This window comes from Typopeltis vanoorti, chromosome 5, assembly GCF_054136105.1.
Source record: "Typopeltis vanoorti isolate ZY-2024b chromosome 5, IOZ_Tvanoo_1.0, whole genome shotgun sequence".
NCBI classification, from domain to species: Eukaryota; Metazoa; Arthropoda; class Arachnida; order Uropygi; family Thelyphonidae; genus Typopeltis; species Typopeltis vanoorti.
The window spans coordinates 44,240,174-44,264,414 of NC_143553.1; the positions used below are offsets into that span (position 1 = coordinate 44,240,174).

At 36.2% G+C, this 24,241-nt stretch overlaps 1 protein-coding gene across 4 annotated transcripts in view; it reads left to right on the forward strand.

Moving 5' to 3' along the window:
• The window catches only part of LOC150106348 (rhotekin-2-like), a 237,269-nt gene that overhangs the window by 122,959 nt on the left and 90,069 nt on the right, over positions 1 to 24,241 (forward strand). For all 4 annotated transcript variants that reach the window (XM_090392389.1, XM_090392390.1, XM_090392388.1 and 1 more), the window contains exon 5: positions 8,445 to 8,598. In XM_090392389.1, the coding sequence (XP_090248515.1) occupies positions 8,445 to 8,598 (154 nt within the window). The remainder of the gene's footprint in view (positions 1 to 8,444; positions 8,599 to 24,241) is intronic.

Below are 24,241 nucleotides of genomic sequence, written 5' to 3' on the forward strand. Positions count from 1 at the left end.
AGACATTTGAAGAGAAAGCCTTAAACTCCGCCCCACAAAAACCCACTATTTGGCTTCGTTATGTGGATGATGTGTTTGCTATTTGGCCACATGGCTCAGACACACTCCACTCCTTCCTAACACACTTAAACAACCAACACCCCAGAGTCCAGTTCACCTTAGAAAAAGAGGAAAACAACACCCTCCCCTTCCTAGACACTTTAATCACCTGCCAGCTTGATGGATCTTTGGTTTTCTCTGTTTACAGAAAATCCACCCATACTGGCAGATACATTCATCAGCAATCCCCCCCCCCCCCCCCCTCACAACAATATGGGGTTATAAAAACACTATATAACAGGGCAAAATTAATCTGCTCAGATGACAAGGCCCTGACTACTGAACTAAACCACATCCTCAACGCCTTCTTAGCCAATGGCTATAACCCCCAAAAAATACTAAAACCAGTAAGCCACCCCCCCTCCACAATAGAGATTACACCAAGTCTATCACCATCCCCTACATCCACGGCACCTCTGAGAAAATAACCAATATCCTCAAAAAATATGACCTTACTTCCTGTTACAGACCATATAAAAAGTTGGCATCCCTTATCCGCTCTACCAAAGACCAACCACTTCCCCTAGACCTACCTGGTGTATACCAGGTCCCTTGCAGCTGCAAATTGTCTTACGTTGGCCAAACAGGCAGAACAACAAATATCAGGATTTCAGAACACAAAGACTACATCCGGTTTCACCAGTACAGCCACTCTGGGCTGGCAGACCATGCCTTAGATACCCACCATAAAATTCGTTGGAAGAAAACAAAAATAATTCATCGCAGCAAGTTTAAATACGAAAGATTATTCAAAGAATTTTCAGCAGCTCTAAAAAACGTTCCTAACCTCAACAAATTTGGGTGCATGAAACTACCCCAAATTTGGGAGACTTACATTATGAGAACTTCAGCCCAACTGCCAAGACTACCAAATTAGCCTGCCAGAGGGCACCATTAGGACTTTAGGAACAATATTAGTTTCTTGCTTTCTTCCTCATTTGCTTGTGTTAGTGCCTTGAGTGCACATACCATATCTTTATGTTCCTGAAGATGGCAATGTGACGTTGCCGAAATATAGAAGTTATTCATTAAAGTTACCTTTAATTAATATACTTTATATGTGTTGTTAATTCCATAAACTAATTACTAGTCCTGTTATATAGGGTTTTTATAATCCCATATTGTTGTGAGGGGGGTGTGATTGTTGATGAATGTATCTACCCATATGGGTCAGTTTTCTGTAAACAGAGAAAGCCAGGGATCCATTAGGCTGGCATGTAATCAGAGTGTCTAGAAAAGTGAGACCATTGTTGTTTTCTTTTTTCAAGGTGAACTGGATTCTGCGGTATTGATTAAGTGTGGTAGGAAGTTGTGGAGTGTGTCTAAGCCATGTGTTCAAATAGAGAACACATTATCCACATAGCATAGCCAGACAGTGGGTTTTTGTGGGCTGAGTTTAAGGCTTTTTTTTTTTTCAAAAGTCTTCATAAAGAAGTTTGCTATTGGGGGAGAGAGTTTAGAACCCATAGCTGTACCCTCTATCTGTTTGTTCAATTTTCCCTGCCAAACGAAATAGGCTTAGTTCATAGTGAACTGAAATAGGGCTGAGATAGTGGGAGGAGATTTGGCTTGGATGAGATCTAAGGTATCTTTGAGTGGGACATTTGTGAATAAGGGGGAGACATCAAAACTGACCATTATGTCAGTGTGTTGGAGTGAGAGGTTCTCTATACTGGCTTTAAAGTGGGCTGAGTTTTTAATGTATGATGGTATGTTGCCAGTATAATGTGTGAGTGCTTTAGCTAGATGTTTAGCTAACTTGTATGTGGGGGAATCACTGCCAACCACAATGGGACGTAATGGCACATTCTGCTTATGGATTCTTAGTAGTCCATATATTCGGTGGGGGGAGGTCCAGAGTTTAAATTTATTCCTTTGTCTTTAATTTATATTGGTGAACTTTAGTCTGCTAAAAACTTATCTTCCTTCATACATTGAGTTTGTTACCTACCTTGATCTCATTCCATCTCTTCCTGCTTTTGTAATTTACATGATATTCATAAATTATTTGATAAATAGATATCTTCATGTGGTTTAAATTGTGTAATGTGCATAGAGACAAATAAGAAAAGAACATCAGATTGCACAGGGGAATGATTCTCAACAGTGACTATCAATGCCTCTTGAAACAAGCCTCTATTATGGAAGGTCATTCATTACACAGGCCCGATCAACTGTCTCTGGATTTGCCAGTAGATTAAGTTTGGAAGACAGTGATACTCATTTGCTTGTGACTGCCATTGAATGATAATGATAGTTTTTCAGCGATTTTGCATTAGGAATTTCTTATATGCTTTCTGGACATGTAGTTAATGTTATCTGATTATGGATAACATTAGTACCATGCTTAGCAAATTACATATTGGTAACTCTTGTATGAGTGAGTTTCCCAAGGTAATGCATTTTTTGCTCAATTTGGAATCTTTATAGAAACTGAAAGCTTTCAGAAATGGTTTTGTACATTGCTTTCAACTTATGTACATTAGTGCACAGATTTTGAAATGTCATTAGATTTAGTAAACTAATTGCAATTTTTTTTTTTCATAATATAACAAATTATGAAAATAGATTATGATTGTTGCAGAATTGGGACCAATTGAAAATTGATTCTGTATAAAGAATTGTTCATAAAATGGCATAGTGAACTTGATTTTTGAACAAATAATCCTTCATTGTTTTTTACAGCATTCCTTTTAGCATTATGTCAGAATACTAAAAACATCAGAAACAAAGAGGGCAGTTTGTGGCATTCTTCTTCAGCTTATCCTACTTAAGTAGGGTCGCTGCTTTTAATGAGTCTCCTCTACATCCTCCTGTCTTGGGCTGTAACCACATCCAAGTTCTTTATCATCAGGTCCTCCTCCACCAGCTTCCTTCATCTTTTCTTTGGCTGCCTGCACTTCCTCCTTCCCTTCACATTCATCTGCATGACCTTCCCACATATTCGTCCTCCATCCTCGTCACATGACCAAACCATCTCAGCCTTGCCTCCTGTATCTTCACTCCTAAGTTTGTAACTTTCACCATTCCCCTTACATAGTCATTTCTCAAATGATCCTTTCTGGTCATACCACACATCCACCTAAGCATTCTCATCTCTGCTACTTCCATCCTGCTGATGTTATTTTTCCTCAGTGCCACAAGTTTCCCTAGGATATGTCATAGCTGGTCTCACCGCTGTCCTGTAGATTTTTCCCTTTAGATTGACAAGCACCCTCTTATCACATAGCACTCCAGCTATCTCTCTCCCGTTCCACCATTGATTGTATCCTGCATCCCACTTCCTTTTCAGCATCTCCATCCTCTTTCACTGTCGAACCTAAATACGAGTATATATAGTCACTAACCTTCCTGATGACATTTCCTTCCAGCTCCAGATCGGTCTCTTGGCTGCCATCCCCTTTGCAACACATGTATTCTGTCTTACTTCTGTTCCACCTCATACCTCTCTCTTCCAGTACTCTCCTCCAACTTTTCAATTTACCTGCCACTTCTCTTGATTCTGCATTGATTTGCATATAACATTGTCCAGGCACGTCTTATCTCACCTCTTCTGAAATTGACCAAATTTATTGCCATTATTGAGGCTCTTCAATGGAAGAGGATATTGTGTGGGTACACTTGATGTATCCTTTCAGATGCACCAGTTAGTGCTAACACATCCTTGTGTTTGTACTGAATATTATGAAAATTCGTAAGTATTCATATTCAGTTGGTTCAATGATTTTAAATTTAATTTGTTTTCAAATCCAGGAAATGATGATTCAAAACTAAATTTATATATATATATATGTATATATATATGTGTGTGTGTGTTTCATAAAACTAGACAAACTGTATACAAAGTCAGTATAAAATTTATAACTGTGAAACTAATTAGATTCCTGGCCATAAAAATAAAAACTATACTTTTGAAAACACCTTTATTTATAAAGGATTAAATCTTTCATTCACTAACTTATTCTGTTATAATTATCAGTCTACTAGGCTGAGCATATTACTTTTCACAACATGTTCTTACAAAAAACAATGATGTTAATAATAATAATTGTTCTTTAGATTGAGTTCTTTGAGACATTTTTTTCAGAATGTAAAACTAAACTCCTTGTTATTTCTCCTTAACTTCCTTGGGATTATGTAGCATTTCGTCACTTAACACATATATCTTGTTCCATTCCTGTTCACTCTGTCTCACTGTGTGTGTGTGGTGTGTGTGTGTGTAGTCTTACCTCCTCAGGTAATTTAATTATAAGTACAATTACAAATTCTTTACCAGAGGAAAACAGTTTCCTTTAATGGTTTTTAAATGATGAAATGTATCAAATAAAAAGTATAGCTCTTGTTCAGTAATGCCACTTTGCAGTTTCAAATTTTCTAATTCCTTCACTTGTTTCCAAGAAAATGGTTCATCTATATCATTGTCATCTGAATATCTCCTATTACTGTTATTTATTTACAGTATAAGCAAACATTTTAACAAGGTAAATCCTTGTTAAACTGTTTGCTGATACTGTAAATAAATAATGGTAATTGAGTTGTTGTTCTCAAGACAGAAAGAAGAACCTTCATTTTAGTGTTTCTTTGAGTGTTAAATTAGAATGTCATCTGAATATCTCCTTCAATTACTATTATTTATTTACAGTATCAGCAAACAGTTTAACAAGGATTTACCTTGTTAAAATGTTTGCTGATACTGTAAATAAATAACAGTAATAGGAGATATTCAGATGACAATTTACCTTGTTAAAATGTTTGCAGAATCACCCATTCACACATTCTGATTATTAAATTTTAGAGAAACTTCCAAAATAAAATTTCTACTCTTTTGTTTCCAAACTTCCTCCCTCCTTGTTACTTTAAGTACTGATGTTCTTTCTGTCCAGCTGTCAATCTCCTCTGTATGCATGCACACTCATTCAGCTAAGCAGCAAGCAAGAAGTTAGTAATGACTGCCATATTATCATTAGGAAAATTTATTAGGAATATTAACGTTAAATTTATTTAAGGATTTAAGGAAAATTTATTAGGAATCATTAGGAATATTAACTTTAAATCTCATGTGCTACATTAAATTTGAAGTTAAAATTTTATGGTTATAAAGGTCTTCAAGCCACTTAAGGCCTCCAAGTAAACAGGGTGTTACATCATTTTATGCTGCTCAACATCTGTCTAAACACATTTACAAACATTTATGTCATAGTGAGAATCAAACCCTTGAGATTCAAGCCTTTTGGTTGGAGAGCAAAGCTATTATCCTCTTGGTCAACTAGGTTGAGCACAAAACTGTGAGTACAAGAGTGCAGATTGTGTTGTGGCTTTGTTGGCATTTGGCTTTTCCAGCCTGGTTGGACAAGTGGTTAGCATATCTGCTCTCCAGCTAACAGATTGTGGATTTAAATCCCTCTGTAGGCATGGATGTTTTGTAATTTCATTGCCTGGTGTAAGAAACCATCCTGTTTATTTTGAAGCCTGAAGTGGCTTGAAAAGTTCCATGTTTGATCTCTAGAGCAGGGTTTCCAGATTATGTAAAAAATAAAAATACAAAGAAAATATAAAAAAAGGTAATGAAAAAAAAAATTTCCGTAGCCCACCCAGTGTACTAATGTACTATAGATTTACAGATTTTTGTGGGTGGGTGTCATAAAAAATATGACACTGAATTCCTGTAGTTACTGTATTTTTATGTGTTTAGTAGTTTGTTAATGTTCACTAAGTGGAAGCTTGCTGTACTTCATGAAAAAAAAAAAAAAAAAAAAGAAAGAAAGAAGTATCTGACTCCCTCACATACGTGTTGTATGTAAATTATGTGATGGAGTCAGATGTTTCTTTCTTTTTTTCAAGTACAGTAATCTGCCACAAATTACTAGAGTCTCGTCCAAAGTCCTTAGGCACAATGCAAGATTAAAAGAAATTTACTACAGCAAACTACCCACTATAAAAATTATCCCTGTAGTCCCTCTGAATTTGTGATAGGGTCAGCTGTTTAATGCTCTATTCTCTAGGGTATTGATAATGCCAAATTTTTGACAGTGTGGTGGGGAGTATTTTGCAGAGAGGTAACATTTGGCATGAGTAGGTTTACCTAGACTTTTTGAAGTGTATCACATTTTGGTTTTTTGTTTGTCATAACATCTAAAAAGAGTAAATTATGATGCTCTCTCAGTGACAGTGATGAATTTAATCTTTTGATGTGTGTGAGGAAGAAGAGAAAAGTATTTAGTTCTTGCTGAGCATGTTTTTAAATGTAAAAAATACTGAATCATCATTATCACTACCAGATAAGGGCTTGATATTGACTTGCGATATCTTCAGCCGTTTCTTCATATTTCTTCATGAACTAGTTGGCAAGCAGAGATAAAGGAGAGCCCATTGCTAGGCTATTTTGAATGATCTATATCTGGCCTTTCCATCTGAAAAATGATGAGTGAAAGCAGCATTAATAAACTTCACCTACATTCAATAAAAAAGTTTTTTGGTGTGACTGAAAGCTTCTTCCACTGGGAGATTAGTAAATAGGGATATAATTTCAAGAATAACTAGAGAATCTAGAGGAGGCAGTTTCTGGCTCTGAAAGCTTTTGAGTCATGTCATGTTTAGGTGTTGTTAATGTGAAAGGGTAGATATATATATATATATATATATATACTGTTGAAAGTTTATTTTTCACTTGGTCAGACTATAATAAATTTAGTTTAATCCTTTATCCAAGTGTGTGCAAACAAAGTTTGCGCCTGAAAGTATCTTCAGGACTGAGCTAAGGTGGTACAACACCGGGCGACTCCTTGCAAAGGTGGAGCAAGCTACCAACCCTCCTATCTCAGTATCTCCCATAATGCAAAACACATCTCCTTGCAGATATGTATAATGTTATGCATTAAATGGGAAGGGCCACTACCCAGACTAGTTTCGACCTTTATTGAGGTCTCTTCAGTGGGAGCCAGGCCCAAGTGGAGATACCAAGGCAGAAGCATTAGCAAGGTCATCTCATCCTATAGGAGCTGCCAAACGGTTTGCCACCTTTTTATTAAATTACTCTGGATTAGAGAAAGATGTTGAAAGTTTATTTTTCACTTGGTCAGACTATAATAAATTTAGTTTAATCCTTTATCCAAGTGTGTGCAAAGTGTGCAAAGTTTCGACCTTTATTGAGGTCTCTTCAGCTCCCACTGAAGAGACCTCAATGAAGGTTGAAACTAGTCTGGGTAGTGGCCCTTCCCATTTAATGCATAACATTATACATATCCGCAAGGAGGTGTGTTTTGCATTATGGGAGATACTGAGTTAGGAGTGTTGGTAGCTTGCTCCACCTTTGCAAGGAGTTCCCTGGTGTTGTACCACCTTACCTCAGTCCTGAAGATGCTTTCAGGCGCAAACTTTGTTTGCACACACTTGGATAAAGGATTAAACTAAATTTATTATAGTCTGACCAAGTGAAAAATAAACTTTCAACAGTATAAATATATATCTACCCTTTCACATTAACAACAGGAATCACCATGAAATTGCCACTGTTGCCCTCCATGCATGTGACTGTCCTTGTTATTGAGGACATTTTAGTTTCTTCACTGAGTTGTGTAGTGTTGAATTGCCTAAATATAATATATTATTTTAAAAATAATAAACTTGGGTGTTTTTAAAAGCTCCCTTATTGAAGTTTGTTTGGACACCATAATCACATCTTTTATGGCTCTGAAGTTGAAAGCAAAAATAAATATCACTTGGATCTATGTCAGGTAAATAAGAAGTTTCATGTCGATGAGCTATATTTGGTAAAACTTACATCAGAAGTTGGGGCTGTTGTATGGGAACATTATGAGGATGCAATTTCCATTCCCTTTGGGCTTTTTGCAGTTGTTTCTCATTTACATCCCAGAAATGATTCATATTTCCAGATATAAATGTTGGTCAGTGATTTATGAGACTCACTCATAATGCACAGTTCGATTTTACCTAACAAAAGCAATCAACTTTACTTGTTAGGTACTTGGTATATCCTGGCATTATAAAATGAAGAGGATTTTTATTGTGGTCATAGTTGTTTGTTTTCATTTTCAGATTTTTTTTTTCTCTCAGAAATCACATTACCAATACATTTCTTCTAATTCTCATGCATGATAATAAAATGAAAAGTGATGTATTGAATAAAACACTGGCTAATGCAATGAGATATGACCTTAGCTTTATTAGTAGTAAATCCAAAGATACCACTGCAAAAAGACACCAATTGATATTTTCTGATCATGTATAGTGGTTGAATGTAGTTATTTATTTCTTTAATTTGCAATGCCAGTATTGTGTTATATAAATGCTTCAGATAATGAATTTTCATTATTGTTGTTTTCTAGTAATCACGCTCCACCTGACTTTGAATTTCGTTTAGAAGTCTACAGCCATGTGTTACAGGATGATTTAAGTATTGCCAGTACACCAAGGAAGATTAAAAAAAAAATTTCTAATTCTATTAGCAGAACAATAGGAAGAAAATTGGCAGCAAGTCTTGTAAGTTTATTATTATTATTTTTATTATATTGTTTTGTTTTATAGGGAAGGAAATTTTTGAAATCGTCATGTTTGCAAATATCGTGTAATACTATGTAATACTCTGATAAAGCAGCGTATTACTTTCACTTACACCACACAGATAGTATTAGAGAAGTTAGGACTAAAATTCAGAATTGCATTGACAACAGAAAAATATTCTGGTGGTTAACATGGATTTACTGAAGGAAGATTGTGCTTTAGCAATCTGCTTACTTTTTATAATAAGGTGACAAATGCATTGGATAAGGGTGTTGCATATACAGTGGTATATTTAGATTTTGTAAAGGCGTCTGATAAATTGCCACATGACAAGCTGGTAATTAAATTGGAATGGATGGGGCTGAACAATAGATTACTTTAAATTAAGGGGATAAAAATCCCTTATTGTTTTTCAGCCAGTATGCGAAACGCTAAGATCGAGAACTACGATCTAAGTGTTTCATGCTGACGAACTATCGGCGAATCCAAGCGTAAGTGACCACTTGGTAGTGCCACACCAAGGCAACTCGATGCAAAGGTGGAGCAAGCTCCCTCACTATTCTTGATATTTTCTCATAATGTAAAACACACAGCTCCTAGGAGATGTAATACTGCTTTACATTATGAGGAGAGGTCACTACCCAGACCGGTTTCAACCTTTTTTGAGGTCTCATCAGTGAGTAGCTAGACCTAGAAGATATCAAAGTTTTAAGTGAAAAGAACTTACATACCTTCGCTATACAAATGCCAGAAAGGTGTGCCACTATAGGAGCTGTGTGTTTTTACATTATGAGAAAATATCAAGAATAGTGAGGGAGCTTGCTCCACCTTTGCATCGAGTTGCCTTGGTGTGGCACTACCAAGTGGCCACTTACGCTTGGATTCGCGAATAGTTCGTCAGCATGAAATGCTTAGATCGTAGTTCTCGATCTTAGAGTTTCGCATACTGGCTGAAAAACAGTAAGGGATTTTTATCCCCTTAATTTATTATCCCCTTAACTTTGCCAGAAAAAATAGCTGTTTGGCTTTTCTTCTTAATAGATTACTTCGCTGGATTGGAGATTGGCTGTCTGATAGGTATCAGCGAGTTGTCTATGGAGGAGCGATATCCCAGAAGAGGAAAGTTACTAGTGGTGTTCCCCAAGGGTCTGTTTTGGGTCCATTGCTGTTTAATTTGTATGTAAATGATATTTGGAGAGGTCTGAATGGTGATATGCAGTTGTTTGCAGATGATGATGATGATGCAAAGTTGGGGAGAGCTATCAGGAGTAGAGCAGATACTGTAGCTTTGCAAGAGGACTTGAATACATTGGCTGAATGGGTAAATGAGTGGGGATGTAATTTAATGTTGAAAAGTGTAAGGGATTGAAATTTGGGAAACAGAGATGGGATGTAGAGTACACAATCGGTGGAAATAGCTTGAAAGTGGTAGAGGAGATGAGAGATCTGGGAGTGATTGTGGACAAGCACCTAAAATTTTGGGGACATGTTACTAAAATTGTGAGGACAACACAGCAGATAATGGGAATGATGCGGAGGGCACTGACTTGTAGATGTAAGGATGGTCCCTTTATATAAGGCTTTGATCAGGCCACATATGGATTACTGTGTGCAGATTTGGTCACCTGGTTTTCAAAAACATGAAGATGTTTTGGAAAAAGTTCAGAGATGATTGACTAAGGTGGTTTCTGGTCTCTGGATTGAGTATGAAGACAGATTGGCAAATAGGAGGAGGAGAGGGGATATGATTGAGAGATATAAGCTGTTAAGAGGTTATTACCAGATTAATGTCAGGGAGGTTTTGCACAGAATGGGTGAAGATAGGAAGATAAACAAGAGTCATCCTTGGAGGCTGTATAAGGAGGGTGTGAGCAAGGGAGTGAGGAGCAGGTTTTTTATATGGAGAGTGGTGAGTGATTGGAACGCATTGCCCGAGAGAGTGTGGTGAGTGCAGAGACAGTGAATAAGGCACGGTATGATAAAGTATGTGTATAACAGTGGGCCTCCCATGACGAGTCTTTGGCTCCATGGAGGCTTTTTATAATAATAATAATAACATACTGTCTGTATGGTGGAAATTATTGTCATGATTTTTGACCAAATCAAAATTACTTTGATTCTGATGTGAGCAAAGAAAGTCACAGAAACATTTGCATGCTAATAATCATGTGAAACAGATTGTGTTTCATGGTCATAGTGGCTTTGTTACTTGACAAGCATTTTTGCTGGAATAAATACTTTGTGTTAATAAGTATACTAAATACAACAGAAATATATTTTTTCATGAAGATCTTCCACATCACAATGTGCTGAAGCATTTTATTACGAAGCTTCTTGAAACTAGTGCAAATGCATTATGATCTGCTAGCCTATGTTAGAGTGCAGAGTGGTGTTCAGATTGCTTCTTATGAAGGTCAGAAAAACTCATCTCATAAATTGTCATCTAATATTCACATGTTAGTTTTGCATGTTAAATAATTATGAGAGGGAATGTGTTTCATTTCAAAGTGGCTTTTGTTGCTTGAGATCAGCGTGTTTGCTGATACACATTTTGTGCTAAGCATACTAAGTTAGGTACAGCAGAAATGAACAAGCAAGTAACATGTTTTTTACAAAGATATTTTGCATCTAAGTATAGTGAGGCCAGTTGGATCAAGTTCCTTTACACTAATTTTCTTGCTGATGCTACTATGATCTGCAGGCTTTTGTTAATAGAGAGAGAGATCACAGAATGCATTCTAATTAGTGTAATTGTTAACTTTTTTATTGCTGAGAAAATAGAAGCCAGCCAAGCTCTCCTTGCAGACTTATTTTTTTATAATTATATTTTACAAAAATGCAAAACATTCTTTTCATTTCAAGGTAAACCAAACTTGTTGACACATAAATTGTGTTTTATTGAAAATCTTTCTCAATTTTTTATACAATACTGAACATTCTGCATCATCTCCATCATTCTTTCAACATTTAGCCATTGTGTGATATGTTTTGAAATGGAGATAGATGAAAAGGGCAATACAGCATTTATTACACACATATCTGCTCTCTTTTTCCTTTTCCTTCTTGTTATATGAGGTGACTGAATTGTTAGATCCTGAATTAAGGAATCTTACTAAGAAATTATTCATTCAGAATCCAACATATTAAACTTACTAAAAAAGAGAAATACCTGCACATCAGCTGAAATTAAAAGTGAAACTTCTTCACTTTATGTATAAAGTTTGCATTATTTATTTCATGTACGATATATTTAATCTATTGTGTTCATATTAAGATTTTATTAGAGTATGTCTTAAAATAGGGATAATCTGACTTAATTTAAGCCTCACTTAAGCTGTGTAAAATTAACTGTGAGTCATCAAATAGTTACTAATTAATAATTCTTGGAAGGTATAAAACTACATGTGTACAGAGTGATGCTGGCGGCAGTAGCTTAAGCAGAACGTATATATTGACGCGAATTCTGGGAATACAAGAGCATAACAGCGTCGGGAAAAAGCAAGGGGTGAAAAGATATGGGTCGTGTACAAAAGGGACTGAGGAAAAAGAGGGCGCTCTAACGAAGAGTATAAAGGGACGAGCGCCGTATCGGGACCTCTCTTGTATCGTTTTCCTGTTTGGTGGTTCGGAAGTTCGTGTGTGTGTGGGGGGGGGGGATGAAGCGTCTGTGCTAAGATAAGATGTCGGACAGCAGGCTTTCTTGAAAATGGAGAAGGATTCTACGCAGAGCTGAAGGTAAAAATTTCGAGTCCTAGCAGAATTAAGCCGTCGCTGAGAAGTCCCATTGAGTTGTTCCTGAAACGCAAAGATTTAAGTCCGTTTTCAGCAGAAATAATGAAGATAGCATAACCCCTACATTGACGTATGGACAGCCAATAGACAAGAAGTAACCAGACGTACACGTGGTGCTGAAAGACGTGGAAAAAGTTCAGTAATGTGAGATTACTCTATTTTGTGTATAAAATTCATTAGAAGAGAGAAGATTGTTTGCGAATGGGAAATTAAGAATAGTATTCTAAAGAACTCTGTGGACAGTCTCTAATTAGAAAGTTAACCTCCTTTGAGAGAGTAAGAAGAATTGTTTGGAAAAGATCTTTAGTAATTGTATGTGATAGGATTAACTTAATGAGATTAGAATTGTGGATTTTAGTAACTGAGTAACATTAGAATGTTTGTTTATATTATCTTATGAATAGCATTACAGAAATTTAGTAACTGAGTAACATTAGAATGTTTGTTTATATTATCTTATGAATAGCATTACAGAAAGGAATTTTAGTTTAACTTCATATAATTTGCTATCTATCCCAATATGCAGTTATTGTGTTTTGCACGCTTTATGACATTTAATTAATTTAGAAAATGTTAACCTCTTAACTCGAGTTTCATTTAGTATTGAGTCATCATTGAGTGTATGAATTTTGTATTCTGTTTAGATATTCCAATAAACATGTCATATTTACCTAAACCTGAGTCATGCCTGATTATGATTCCAAACTACCACTTATAAAAAATAGAACCTATTTTGGTGGGAAGAAATTAGAAAGAGTATATAATTATAGATTTTGGTCACAATTGCAATAATCTGAATCTATATGGCAGTGTTAAAGTAAGATATTGTGTAAGAAAGCCTAAGAATCTAGTATTGTCTCCCTGAGCAAGGATCCTTTTCTGCTATAGGATACTGGCTGGCACAGCAAAATATAAATTCGCCAGTATCCGAAGAGGAAACAATCCTAGATGTAAGCATATTAGGCCCGATATCTGACGAAGTAAAATAGCGATAGATAGAATAGGAAGATATAAATCAGAAAATATAGAGACAGTTACGACATAACAATAGAACAGCCAGTAGGATTTTAATTGAATAAGGTTTTGAATAAGAAAGGACATAATCGAGAAACAACTAAATAGAATAGATATATATAACATATAAATATTTAACAATGGCGCAGCCGGTAGGATTTTAAATGAGTAAGGTTTTGAATAAGGATTTAATCAAGTAACAATTGATTAAGTATAAACGAAGAAAAATAAGAAAAAGTATAAATCATAAAAATATATATATAAAAATATAACAACCTAATGGCATTTTTGTGTTGGAAGAATCAGGGGTTGGGAAGTGTCATCCTTTCTGTCTGAAAGGTTGCTCTCAGTGTATGGAAGTGTTAAAAAATTTCTCTTAACAGTCAGTTTAAAATCTGCAAATATTATGTTTTTCCATATTTTTACTCTGCACAGTGTCTGAAAATTTAGAATTCTTATGTGCATTGGTTGGCCGAGTGGTTAGCATATTTGTGATTGTCTGTGAAAATACTAGTGGTGTTAGTGGGCAGTAGATGGCGTTGGTGTAGATGATGTGGTTCGCTGTAGTTGGTGGATTGAGTGATGAGATGGAGAGCTGTAGAATAGGCTCCATCCCTCGATGAGTCTTTGGACTCCCTGGAGGCGTTATGTAATAATAACAATAATAATAACTTTAAGGCCTTATGCAAGCATTCAGCAGAACTACTTGCTACATCTCACCTGTCAACTGCTTGTGTTATTCTTATCGTATTCTATTCCAAAATGGAACTTCGTTATTGGCTGATTAGGCTGTCTCTCTGTCTTTCCTGATGATTTCATGTAATTTTCATGACATGTGGTCAGCATGCATGGGAGAGGAGAGAGATTAGCAAAACAAGTGTTCAGGAAAAAGACCCATAAAAAGACCAAGATATAGGTGGATTGATACAGTAAAAAGCACCTTAGAAGATAGAAATATAAAATCTGATAATGTTGGAGTCTTGACAGGTAACAGATTGATTTGGAGGAAAATTGTAGATAGGAAGTTAGTAATTATGTAAATTTTTCATTTAGTACTATCATATCCTGTACCCCTTGAGGGTACATGTCAGGAATTTGAAGATGATCAGCATGCACACTTTCCACTATTTGTACTATCTCTTTTCTTGTTTTAAAGAATGCAGGAACATAGTTCCTGCATGAATTCTCTTCATGACTCAACTACTCATATATAGAGGCTATTGACCTCATGTCAGTTGTCTTAGTATTCCTTAATGCAAAGCACACTTTTGGACATATATTTTACTATCCAGACAAATTTTGATCTTTCTTGAGGTCTCATCACTGTTAGCTAGACCCATTAAGACATTCAAGTTATATAAATCATGGCAGAAGTCATATATTTTCAGTTGATGTGAAGTTATCCTCTGTATACAATTAGTCTGGTTGTGAAGATACTTCACCCTCAGACTGTTTATGAAGGCTAGGTGATCAATGTGACACATTGATCAGGAGATTTCTACTATATGCACAAGTACAAATATTTTCCTCTAGATAGTAGATGAAGGCATAAGTGCTCAAGTTTAACTGAATTATATTCATGTCACCAGATGCCAGCAAAATGCAAACGCATGTTCAAGATAACTCATGCTTAGCAGTGATAAGATTAATATTAATCACCATTTAAATGAGAAACTTAAATCCATCTGTGTGGTAACATCTTAAACATACAAATAATTCAAATTCATAAGTTATCTTTATACATTGAATTGAATCACAAATATTTGTGATTCAATTCAATGTATTGATTCAAATATTGAATCACATTGAATCACAAATAACTACCACCAGTTGTGTTTTCCATTTCTGAATTAAAGCTGGAGCAACTGGAAGAAATCAGACTCATAGTCATGGTACAAGGCCAACTAATTCAGTGCAGGATTTAATTTAAAAACAGCAGGGGAACCATGCACTGAGTAATTACCATTGTGGTTGGCCAAATCAGAATGCATAAGAATTAGCACCTGATGTTATTCTTTGATTTATGTATATTCATATTTATAGCTTGCCTGCTGACTTCTTGAATGGCAACCAATTTCAAGAAGAGTGATGTGGACGGATTTCAAATGAAGAAAAAAAAAAAAAGGAATTAAAACTCAATGTGAGGATTAGAAAGGAAATTCTTTACTGAGTGCTCTAGTCAATGAGATTTATGCAATCACGCTTGAGAAGAGGCTAAGTGAAATTGTGGAAGAGAAATGTGAAGGAGAACAAGCTGGGTTCAGGCCAGTCTGGTTAGCCAACTAACAGCCTATGGGTTCAAATCCTGCTGTCGGCATGGATGTTTGTGATTATCCTTAGGTGGAAGATAAGTCACTAGCCAGTGTGAGACCTTCTCTCCATTTACTAAAGGCCTGAAGTGGCTTGAGAAAGTTCTACCTTTGATGTCTAGAGCAAAGTTTCCAGATCATGCAGTAAATAAATATGATTTCAATTCGTGATTTTTTATAGATGACAATGCCACATAATATTGTACACGAGTAGTGATTGAAGATATTAATTGAATCGAGTGGCCAGCAGGCTTCCCAGATCTCAATCCCACAGAACACTTTTGGGATGCAATAGGGAGAATGTATTGCTGTTCGAAATTCCCCTCTAGAAAATAAACAACGCCTTATCCTTGCTCTGAAGGAAGAGTGAATCAGTTTGCCTCAAGAACTCCTGAATCAATTTTTACTACGTATTGTATGATGTGAGAGCAGCATACCAGTTTGAGTTGGACATATTCCATACTGAAATGTCTCTCTCCACGTAGTTTTCTGTAATCTGTACATTATTTCCTTTACCACATCCTTAGGAAATTATGTACAGTGCACAGAACATATTTGGGGCACAATAGGCAGATGCATTGTTGCTTGAAATTCCCCTCTAGAAAACAAACAAGGCCTTATCCTTGCTCTGAAGGAGGAGTGATTCAGTGTGCTTCAGTCAAACATCTACATCCAAGAATCCAGTTCACTATGGAAAAGGAAAAGAACAATTGTGTACCCTTCCTAGACACCTTAGTCACACGCCTGCCTAATGATACACTTACCTTCACCATATACAGAAAACTCACACACACAGGCAGATACATTCACAAACTCTCCCACCACCACCCCTCTCAACAATATGGCATTATTAAAACTCTTACCAAGAGAGCCCACAATCTTTGTTCCAGTGGAACCGCCCTCACTACTGAGCTTAACCACATACACAGCACTTTCCTCTCCAATGGCTACAGCGATCACAGTATCAAAAAAATAATCAACTCCTCCCCCATTCCCCGTCCTTCTCGTCAACAAGATTTTAAAAATGCCATCACCATACCCTACATCCGTGGCACATCCGAAAAAATAGCCAAGATACTAAAACAATACAACCTACACACAGCATATAAGCCCCACCGCAAACTTGCTACCCTTATCCGTTCTACGAAAGATCAGCTCCCTCCTCTCTCTCTGCCTGGAGTTTACAAAGTACCATGTTCCTGTAAGCTGCCGTACTTTGGACAGACAGGCAGATCAGCATCCATCCGTCTAGAGGAACACAAGTCTTACATCTTCAAACACAACTATGGCCATTCAGGCTTGGCTGACCATGTTTTGGACACCACCCACAGGGTATCATGGAAGAAAACCACCATGCTCCACCACAGCAAATTCAAGAAAGAGAGACTTTTCTTAGAAGCAGCAGCAGCTCTCAAAAACCAACCAAATCTCAATAAATACGGTTGCATTAAGCTTCCGAAGATTTGGGAAACACTCATCACCAGAGTTCCCACCTTACATTCCAGGCCACCTACTACTGCCCTTAGAGGGTGCTCTACCTAGATAGGACTTTAGTGTCACCCACGTGGTTGGGCTTAGTATTGTTTGTTATTTGTGTATATGTTACATTAATTGTTTTTGTAATCCCCGTAGATGTCCTAGTGACTAGGACGAAATATAGGAAGTATTAAATTCTATTTTAATTCTTTGTGAGTGTTGTGAAAAATCCATTAAACCTCCAACATGATATCCTCACAGCACTTAAGCCTCTACACACGTGATTCAGTGTGCCTCAAGAACTGATCACTTGATGATAAGAATGGTATGATGTTGTGAGAGCTGCAATCACAGTTCTGGGTGGACATATTCCATACTGAAATGTCTCGCTCTCTCTGCATAGTTATTTGTAAGCACTGTACATTATTTCCTTAACTACATCCATAGGTTTAATATTAAATCTGGTGTGAGACAAGGATGTACATTATCCCCCTCTGTTATTCATTATCTATATGGATCACATTATGAAGGAATGTGGTATTAAACCTAATATCAAAATTGGAGATGTTAATCTCAGCGCTTTAATTTATGCAGTTGATATTATACTTTTAAATAAATCCAGTACAAATCTGCAAGATTCCCTGACAAAATTGAATAATTGTCAGAGAATAAATAATATTCCCTGATATGAAAATCATCAATAATAAGACAAAGACAATGAAAATATGCCAGTACATTGAAAATATCAACTGCATCTTGAATGGAGAACCCATAGAATAAGTAAAGCATTAGGCACAATTTTTTAGTGAAGATGATAAATTAAATATAGAAGTAGACAACAGAATCAATAAAGCTGGTATGGTAGGAAGTCAACTAAATAAATTTATATGGAATAAGAAAGAAATTAGTCAAAACATTAAATTAGCTGTATACAAGACAGTGTTCAAACCATTTTTAACTTAGGGATCTGAGAGCTTGGTCAGAAGTAAAACACTTGACCAAAGACTAGAGACTGCAGATATGAGAGTCCTGAGGAAGATTAGGGGCATTAACAGATGGCATCAATGGCAATATCATATTAAAAAAGAGGATATTAGGAAAGTACTTTACATTGTCAGCATCCAGGAATGCGTTAGCAGAACTAATCTCAGTTGGTATGGTTGCTTAAATGGGCAAGGAAAGATTAGCAAAACAAGTGTTCTCCGCCAGGTTGGAAGGAAAAACGACCCAGTGGAAGACCAAGATATACACCCTCTTTCCAAAAAGAAACCGAACGTTTCGAAAATAGAAGAAACTAGTGGCACCACCTGTTGTATCTTTTTGTTGTCGAAAGCAGCAACCTTCATTAGTGTTGTCAACTGGTTATGACATTTTTTTTGTTAGAAGCCGAGTTATAGTGCCAAGAGTGACAGTGTGTTTTGACATACGGTCGGAAAATAAGTTTCAAACAGAGAGCTGCAATTGACTTTTGTGTTAAACTTCGTAAAAGTTTTATCGAAATGCATCAAATGCTTCAAAAAGCATGCAACGATGAATGCTTATCCCATACTCAAGTTTATGAGTGGTTTAAGCGATTTCAAAGTGGTTGTGAGACTCTTGAGGACGACGAAAAGCCAGGCCAATCAAAAACTGGACTGAGTAAAGTTAACATCCAAAAAGTGCATGATTTCATCAAAGAAAACCCGAAATCATCCATGAGATTGATTGAAGATGAATTGGGGATTCCAAAATCAACTGTGCACAACATTTTGACCGAGAGTTTGGGCCTTCGTAAATTGAATTCACGATTTGTTCCCCACAAATTGACCGACGACCAAAAAATGTATCGAAGTGAACACTGCAAGGACCTCATTAAAACCGCTTCTAAGGTTTTAAAGAGGAAACGATCATTACTGGTGTTGAAATGTGGTGTTTTGAGTATGAGCCCAAAAGAAAGTGCCGAGTGGAGACCACCAGAAGAGGGGCTTCCGAAAAAAAGTCGCTTGGAGAAGTCAAAAGTATAGACAATGCTGATTTGTTTCTACGATTCCAAGTGCATTATCCACAAAGAATTTGTTCCACCTGGCCAAACGGTCAATGGCAAGTTTTATCTCAAAATTTTGAAGTGATTGATGGCGCGAGTTCGTCACGCATGCATGAATATCGTGATGCAGCAGGTGGTCACTTTTGTGCGATAATGCACCATCTCATCGTTTGAACATTGTGAGACAGGTTTTGAGCAAACACCAAGTTTGTTTGATCACTCGCCATATTCACCTTATTTAGCACCCTGTGACTTCTTTCTCTTCCCCCAACTTCTTTTGCTCATGAAAGGAAAGCGATATGACACATTAAAAACGTTCAAGCGGCAGTAACCACGATGTTTAATATCCCAAAAACCGATATAAAAAACTCATTTAACGAATTAATTGACCATGCCAAATGCTGTATCGAAGCTGAGGGAGAGTATATTGATTAAAATAAACTATTTGAATAATTATAATTGTCCTGTGTTTTATTTTCCATCAAAAGTTTGGTTTCTTTTTGGACAGAGGGTGTAGATGGATTTATATGATAAAAACCCTCAGAAGATAGAAATTTAAGGTCTAATAATGTTGGAGTCTTGACAGGTAACAGACTGATTTGGAGGAATATTGTGGATAGGAAGTTAGTAACGATGTAAATTTTTCATGTAGTACTATCATATCCTGAACACCCCTTTAGGGTACATGGCAGGAATTTGATGATATCAAAAACGTATTATAATTTAATTTGTTTGAAATTTATAACACATTTTTGTGTAATATAATTTATTAGTATGCTGGCAATAAATTTCTCTATATTTGGTTGTAGTAATGAAAATTTTTTCACATACAGGTAAAAATATAGTTCATCCTTAGCTTTTGGACACCAACGCACATCATTCACAGACTGTTTGCTTATGGTTGGGTGAAGGATTAAAATAAGAATATAATTTATTGTCAAGTATAATATACACAATCTATATTAGGGTTGGAAATCAGTGGTTAGAATTGAAGGTGCTACAAGAAGATGGTTTAGTGTAAAATCTGGTATAAGAAGTCTAGGGTGCATTCCATATCCACTCTTATTCATTATTCTCATTATGAAGGAAAGTGGCATTAATCCTGTTAACAGAATTTGAGAAGTTAATCTCAGCAGTTTTCTTTATGTACGTGATGTCATGCTCCTAAGTAAATCCAGTACAAGTCTGTCAGATTCCCTAACCAAATTAAATAACTTTTATCAATCAGGGATATTGAAAACATCAACTGTGAAGAAGCAAATTACTGTATTTGCCAGCATATAAGATGCACTTTTTTTTCTTTGAAAATAGGTCCGAAAAACAGGGTGCATCTTATACGCTGATACCGAGTTTTTTATTACTTTCATTTCTGGAAATTTTCTCTGTTCCGAGTTACGCGAATTCTTTCTTGCTTCCTTGGGTTTGTTTGAGAGCATTCCAGTTACGTAGAGTTCAGTGGATGTGCATGCACTGTCATCGACGATCACAGCTGTGTTTTTGTTCGTTTAAACTTTCCAATTGTTGTTGCAGTTGTTGTGAACAGTGATAAATTTCTGCCGCTAAATTTTCTCTAAATTTCTTGGCAAATTATGACTGAAAAACGTCGGCATTGCTACAATATTGCATGCAAGCTACGTGTCATTGCGTATGCTAACGAACATGGAAACAGGGCTGCAGAGAGGCATTTCGGTCCACCCCCAACTGAGAAAATGACAAGAACTTGGCAGAATCACGAAGAGGATCTAAAAAATCTTTTTTGTCCAAAAAAATGTGTACAAAAAAGGGGGTGCATCTTATACTGCGGCAAATACAGTAAATATGAAATATAATTAGCAAAGTTGGTATGATAAGATCTTAACTAAATTAATTTATATGGAATAAGTGAGAAATTAGTTAAAACACTGAACTATCTGTATGCAAGATAAGAGTCTGAGATCTGGGTTAGAAATAATTCTTGATCAATGACTGGAGACCACAGATGTGAGAGTTCTGACAAAGAATCAGAGAGTGAACAGATGGCTTCAATGGCTGAGACATATTAAAAATGAGGATATTAGGAAGGAACTGGCAATTGTTCCAGGAATGTGTGAATAGAGTTAATCTTATGTAATATGGTCACTTAATGGGAGAGGAATGGTTAGCAGAACAATTGTTTTTTTTTTTTTAAAGGATTGCAGGTAAAAAACCTGAGACCAAGTTTTAGGTGGATTGATACAGTAACAATACTATGTAATAAGCACCTTCCAGTGTGTGTGTGTGGCTTCCTTATAAACATAAGATAATGACCCATTTATAACTAGTCATGTAATTAGTGTGTCTAGTAATGGAAGATGGTTGTTTATTTTTCTGTTGTGAAGTGTATTTTTGGCTATTGGCTGTTATGCAATACAAATATACATTGCTTAAAATGAAGCCAATGGATACCTCCCCCCCCCCCATGGGCAAGGTTTATTGTGCCATGTAACAAATCATGTGTTTGTAGTCGGTATAAATTGCAAGAATATGATGCTCCCAATTCAGTTTGACTGTGTCTGGGTGAAACAGCTCCGAGAAGGGAACTGATGGAGTTTGAAAGAAGTGTTGTGTTAGGATGCCATGTTGCAGTCCTATTTGTTCAGAAAAGTTGACAAATTGGGCTATCCCAAATCAACAATCAGTGATACTATAATGAGATGGAAGAGCAGAAGTTGAACTGCAAGTGCTACCTGCAGTGGATAACCCACCACACTCACCGAATGTGAGAACAGTGGGTGAGTGTGAAGGATAATATGTGAAAAAGCCATTTGTCGGCCAACATGTTGAATGCAAAGTTCCAGGCATCAATTGGAACATGAATCTTCACAAAATGGAACCAAGGCTCCCAATATGGGTTTCCATGTTAAGGAATCAATGTGCAAGCCACACAGAACCAACATGCAGCATCGTCTTCGGTGGGGCAAAGAGTAGGTACAGTGGAACGTAGAGGCTTGGAAAACTGTGTTAAGGAGTGAGAAATCACTCTACACCAGTGATGGCAAACCTATGATACGTGTGTCAGCACTGACACACTTGAGGGTTTCAGGTGACACACCTTGGATGTTGAAAGATATTGGTATTCTGATGAAGAAACTGCAATAAATCGTGTAAGATCGCTCTCAGTTAAGGCGAAGGTAGGTTTCGGTTCTATAATGAGATGGAAGTATGGTTAGCCTATTTCTATTTTATTTTGTAACTAGCCTATGAACAACGAGTGTTTTAAATTTGTTTTCTTTCTTAATGATTATAATTTATGCATAGTCATATGATATTATAAAAACTTCTAAAAATTATCAATATTATACGATACAAACTTATAAATACATGCTTTTTATATTATAAACATAGTTTTCATTTGACTTCTGTGTGAAATTCATTCATGCCTGCATTCCAAATCTCTCGACTGAGTAATACAAGTTCTAAACATATTTGAAACCACTTTAACAGAAAATATAATTTGCAGCATTAAATATTGAATTTATCTGAGTAAATAATGAAAATTTTTTATAGTTGCAATAAATTCAGTAAATTTCATTAAATAATGCAAATTGTAACAACTTACGATGACGATGACGTCGCAACAAAACTAAATAGCTGCTATTTAGTAGCATGATAGAGAGTAAAACGTAACAAAGTTGCTATGAACGTACCGGTAATAAATCTGCAACCCTGCTGAAAGAAGTAGTGGTAGTCTTGCATGGTCTGCCACTTAAGTAATTTTGAGTTGCTGGTGTTCAATTCATTTCCAGTAATTATAATCAGCAGTAATTATAGCTTAATTACTGCTGTATATAATTGTGCTATTTTTTAATTTGTGAACCCTTTTACAATGGCAGCTAGCACTAATAAAAAACTAAAATTTTCACAGAAAGGAAGTGGAAGAAATTTCCAAGATACCTGGACTGAACAATATGGTGTTATTGATAAGCATGTGGAATAGCCTTCCCGAAAACTTTCATGCTCTTAAAATCTTTGCTAAAGCTCTTCTAACAATTTTCTCTTCTACATAGTCTTGTAAAACTCTATTTTCTTCCTTAAATAATATCAAATAGATTGAGCAATGATTTGAGCGCTGCCTGTGTAGCATTAAAATGTACACACTATAGCCATTCTATAAAGCAACTTTCTACCAGTACTCAGCAACAGAAAATTCATTAAATGTAATGTAAGTTTGCAATTTCACTTTATTAAATTAATTGTATAATATGAATTCATAGATTTTATATCAATGTCCTATTAAATAAATAGCCTAATATGATATGTATAAGTCACCATCTATGATTATGTAGTTGAATTTATAATGCATGTATGCAAGTGGCACATCAACAATGTCAATATTTAAAAAAAAAGATGTCTGACACACTTGGGTAAAAAGGTTCGCCATCAGTGCTCTACACCCTCTTCCGAGCAGAACCAGTGTGGCAGATGCTCAGTGAATGTTTCTTACCGGAGTGTGTAATCCCTGTTATGAAATTTTTTGATTTGGTCTCGGACCTCTGTTTGTGGTGCCACGGACATTGAACTCTGAGAGGTATCTGAACATTGTGGACAGTGTGATGCATCCTCTTTATGACATTTCTACAGAATTGACTATTGTCTCTTTCAGTAATATGAGGTAGTCTGAAAAGTTCTCAGCCTAACAATGAAAAAACGAATTTATAATTTCAAAATTATTTTTATTTTTCAACATAATCTCCCATAAGACTAATACATTTATTCCAGCGATGCTCCAGCACCATTATCCTATCCCAGTAGTGGTTTTCAGTAAGATCTGCAAAATACCTCTCTACAGTTGCAATCACCTCTTGATTCAAAGAAAAACGCTTACCAGCGAGGAAGAGGTTTAGTTTTGGGAAGAGACAGAAGTTAGAGGGAGCCAAATCTGGGGAATAGGGTGGATGTTCCAACAATTCATAGTGCAGATCCCTTAATTTTCCCATTGCCGAAACACCTTTACAGGCAGGTGCATTGTCTTGATGAAAGATGATTTTTT